Source organism: Oryza sativa, chromosome 1, assembly GCF_034140825.1.
Source record: "Oryza sativa Japonica Group chromosome 1, ASM3414082v1".
Lineage (NCBI taxonomy): Eukaryota > Viridiplantae > Streptophyta > Magnoliopsida > Poales > Poaceae > Oryza > Oryza sativa.
In genome coordinates this window covers 27,556,073-27,560,613 of record NC_089035.1, presented here as the reverse complement: position 1 = coordinate 27,560,613, position 4,541 = coordinate 27,556,073, and the positions used below count along the sequence as shown (strand labels likewise).

Genomic DNA, 4,541 nt, shown 5'->3' with positions numbered 1-4,541 from the left:
TACCAGTAAAAGTCGCATCCTTGAATGATTTGCTCTACAGAATTTTTATTACAGAACCGATTGGTCCCCAAGGCCCAACTGCCATTACACGCTCTTAAAAAGATCACCGTGTATTCCCATTTCGGAGTCCAATATCGTTGCCACAATTCTACAAACAAGAAGCAACAATCAAGGTTGGCTTGACCAAGATACATCTAGCAGACTAGCACATAGTACTTACAACAAGTAATGTACAATGGGTTTAAAAAACCGAGCTGAAGACATGATACGCTGAGATTATGGAGCTAAAACCAAGAGCAACGAAAGCTAAGAATGCCATGGAGGCTGAAGCATTGATAAGTTTGGCAAATTGATCCACTCCAAACCGAGACACCCAAACATCATTGCGAGAAAGTGCTGCTGAAGATGCTGACAACAGGAGGTAAGCCAATATCTGCAATGAACATATATAAATAGTCATGCAACGAAATCCTATCCCATGCATACAGTTCTCAGCCAAGATGCCAATATGTGCAGAACCTCAGAGATAAATGTTAGGACAATGCCAAACAGGAAGTTAGAGAACAAGTGCAGCATAACTCCAGCTGATGAGATATAGCTTATATCAAAGGAAGGACAGAAGAATGAAGTGTACAACTTGATCTACAAACTCTATGCGCCTGGCACGATAGAACCAGCAACATCTGATCTACAAACTCTACGCGCCTGGCACGATAGAACCAGCAACATCTGAACTAAGGATAAAGTGCACAACATAATCTACAAATTTTACGCGCCTGCACCAGAAGCATCTGAATTCCACATTTTTTTAGGCAAATTATATGATTGACTTGACAGGTACATGAAAATTTTCTTACATTGCAAACAGCACTGTGATAATGAACTGTAAAATTGAGTCCTCGATTCAAGATTGAATATGTCGTAGAGAAAAATGATCAACTATAACATAAAGTTCATGAACAACCAAAGTCCATCCCCTGCATGCAGCTTACAGCTTACTTTACCCCAATTCATACAACTTAAGAATTAAGATAATCTAATCCTGCAAAAAGTTGACCACTGTCTCGGAATCCAAGCTTACAACAATTTGTAACCATAGACCAATCAGCAACAGATTAAAGCTCACACATAATATGAAACCGAAAGGACAGAAAATACATTCAGAGCTGAAGTTCTTGCCTGATCCATTGCGAGATTGAAGTACTTCCCTGATGGGTCTCGAATTATACGTCTCCCCGTGACAAAGTAGTGCACTTCCACGACCAACTGGAACCCCGAGTAAGTAAAAGCCAACACACTCGCAGAAAGTGTATACCTGCATTGCAGAAGCACACAACTTCCATCAATAACAGAAGCTGGCCGCCAGAGGGGGATTTGGCAAGCATCATGGTACGGCGTTGAGAGCGCAACCTGTACTCGTTGTAGCGGCGGAAGGAGTCACCGGACCAGCCCGGCGTGGTATCGGCGGCCATGACGGAGAGCGAGACCAAGCAGAAGACGGCGGCCAAAACCCTGAACCCTAGCTCGGCCCTCCTGAGCTCCGACCGCCGCACCTTCTCTGGGACGCCGCCAAGAAGCCATCTCTTAGACCCCACGCCTCCTCCTCCACCACCGCCGCCGCCGCCGACTGATGCGACGGCGGCGGTGGTGGTGGTTGCTGCTGGTGCGGCCTTCTCGGGCACCGGCTTCGTCTCCGTCCCCGCGTGGTCCTCGCCGGAGAGGAGCTTGGCAATGGTCAGGGCAGACTCCTTCTGCGGCGATCCGGTTGGGGACTCCGCCGCTTCCGCGGCCTTCGGCGGCGTCGGCGGCATCGCCTTCTCCGTCTCCGTCTCCGCCAGCGCAAGGGCAAGCGTCATGTTCTCCGGTTCTCCATCCGCTTCCGACGCCTCCCGCTCCAGCATGGATTCCGGGGACCCCGGTGCTGGGGGAGAAGGCGGCAGTGATGGTGGTGGAGAAGGCGGTGCTGGTTGATCGGGAGCGGGAGCGGGAGGGGGCGCCGCCCGCGGCTGTGGAGTTCGGTTGTCGTGGGGGAGGGGAGGAGACGGATCGGCGGTGGGAGGAGGGGGCGGTGCCGGGGCCTGCGAAGGAATGGGGCGAGAGGGATCGCCGGAGTGATTTGGTGACGGAGTAGTAGGGGCGGCGGCGGAGGCAGGAAGGGGAGGAGGAGGAGGGGTTGGATTTTGGGGTGAGATGGGAGGGGGATCGGTTGCCGGGTGCGGGGTGGGAGGGGGAGGGTGGGATTGGGCATCATCGCCATCGGTGGCCGGCTCCGGCGGCGGCGAGTGGATTGGGGAGGCCATTGCTAGTTTGCTCGATGGTTGTTGAGGTCGCTGCTTCGGTTGGTGTTCAGTTCAGTGTAGTAGCCCACACTGGTCGGCAGTAGTGAGAAGAATCGGGGAAAGGGAAGTGGGGAGGTGGTCAGGTGGACTAGGTTTCTCAAGGGAAATGGACGTACGAGTACGAGAGCAGATTTAAGGCCCCCTTTGATCTGTAGAAAAAGTGTAGGAAATTTGAAGTATTTCAATCCTATGGAAAAAATTTCTATGAAAGCCTTTGAAACAAAGGATTGAATCATATACTATCCTTTAAAATTCCTATGGAATGGCTAATCCTATAGAGATTTTGGAGGAAAGTTAGCAAGAGGTCCAACCTCTTGGAAAAATTCCTTTGAGTCTATCTCTCTCATCCGATTCCTGCGTTTTTTCTGTGGTCTAATCAAACGGTCATTCCTGTGTTTTTCCTGTATTTTCCAATCCTTTGTTTTACACCTGCATTCCTGTCAGAATCCTACGTTTTTCCTATTCCTCCGTTTTTCCATTCCTGCGATTCAAAGGGGCCCTAATAGTATAGCCAATTCATGTGACGCGCTTACGGATCCGGACCGATCCGGGGCTAGGGAAATCCCACGTCATACGTCCGATTTACGTGTAAAACTAATCTAAACTGATTTTTTTTCTTAAATTACTAATTCAAATCATGATCCGATTACACCATTAAATTCGTTGTAATTAAATCTTCAAAACAAGATCACACATGGATATATACCGACGAAAAAAATAGCTTATTATTGAATTATTTTTAAATATTACACGATGTTCCACCAGGTATATCGGAATTGTTTCACTAAGTAGAGCGAAAATGTTTCACTCATTTAAATCAGGTGTTGTTTCATCTTATATAAAAAATAATGTTTTAGCAAATAGCGAAATAATGTTTCAGTTCACTGCAACATTAGATCTATACATAGTGAAACATCGTGAGTACACTAGGTGAAACATTTTTCTGCGGAAAAAAAAATAAACCAAATTCCCTTAATAGGGGGGTTCCAAAATATATGGGTTTTTTTGTTGCAATGAAATGTTCGTTCACTACAACATTAGACCTATACATAGTGAAACATTGTGAGTACACTAGGTGAAACATTTTTTTTTGGAAAAAAATGAACCAAATTCCCTTAATAATGAGTTTCCAAAATATGTGGGTTTTTTGTTGAAAAAAATATTTTAATTCACTGCAACATTGAATCTATAAATAGTGAAATATTGTAAGTATACTAGGTGAAACATTTTTGTAGAAAAAAGGGGAGTGGGTGGGTCCAACAGTATGGACGTGGGGGAGGGACGCGCGGGGGAGCGTCCGATCCGGCTCCCCCGCGTCGGGCGCTCGGTAACGAGCATTATCGCAACTACTAGCTCCAATTTATCTATAGCTCATTCATACAATAGTTACATACTATACTATTATAATATATGGTCCCACCTGTCATACACACACTGCGTCTTGAAATCCGTGCTATAGCTAGCTATAAATCTGTAGCCCGCTGCTCTTCTCTCTCCTTATTTATCTTCTTAAAATATGTTTACAGCTGGCTTATAGCTTGTACCTGCTCTGAACAACTCCTTGATGTAAATTGTATTGGACGTATCCTTGAGCGTGATTTACTAGTAATAAAGGATCAGTAAATTGAATCGTGAACTAGAGATGAGAAAAGTGCAAGTTAGTATTTGCAGCCAGAGTATTTCGGTAGAAACTTGACGGGTGTTTGGAAAGCGCATGTAAGGTTTGTCGTCTCAAAATCCCAATCATTACATTAGCCTTGCATGAAGCATTGTCCAGGTTTACTAAATAAGAACTAATATTCATGTTACATTGGATTGCGTATTTTATAGCTCTATTTTTTAATCACGCACTCTAGTCAAGTTTTTATAGTACTACTATCAGATTGTTCAGAGTGCAAGCTCTTGACACTAAAGTGTGCTCACCTGGTTGGCTGGTTGTTGTACCTTAGCGGAATATACTCTTTTTCTTTTTCTTCTAAGAGGGATTCTAACTCACCAGAGTCACCAAGTGTGCAGGATTACCACAATGTACACCTTTTCCCATTGGTCTGTAAGATGAACTGTACAAATTTTAGAAGGGTTTATGCAACATGTGAACTGCAACAGTGAAATATTCCATTATAAAAGCTAGAGATGTCTATGACACTCTGGCTCATGTTAAGGATGGGTTAGTCAAAGGTGTTGAAGTCTTGAAGAAGCATG

At 45.1% G+C, this 4,541-nt stretch overlaps 1 protein-coding gene across 2 annotated transcripts; it reads right to left on the bottom strand.

The window, feature by feature from the left end:
• LOC4327850 (CASP-like protein 4A3) lies at nt 1-2,438 on the bottom strand. 2 transcript variants are annotated; one of them, XM_015766789.3, is made up of 4 exons: nt 1,411-2,438; nt 1,180-1,315; nt 221-433; nt 1-148 (listed from the first exon to the last, which is right to left on the bottom strand). In XM_015766789.3, exons 1-3 carry the CDS (start codon nt 2,298-2,300, stop codon nt 242-244), a joined length of 1,218 nt encoding a protein of 405 aa, XP_015622275.1. In that variant the 5' UTR covers nt 2,301-2,438; the 3' UTR covers nt 1-148; nt 221-241. The 2 variants fall into 2 exon arrangements, with proteins under 2 accessions (XP_015622275.1, XP_066168281.1); XM_066312184.1 differs by having other exon boundaries at nt 1-433.
• Between the last annotated feature and the right edge of the window lie 2,103 nt (nt 2,439-4,541).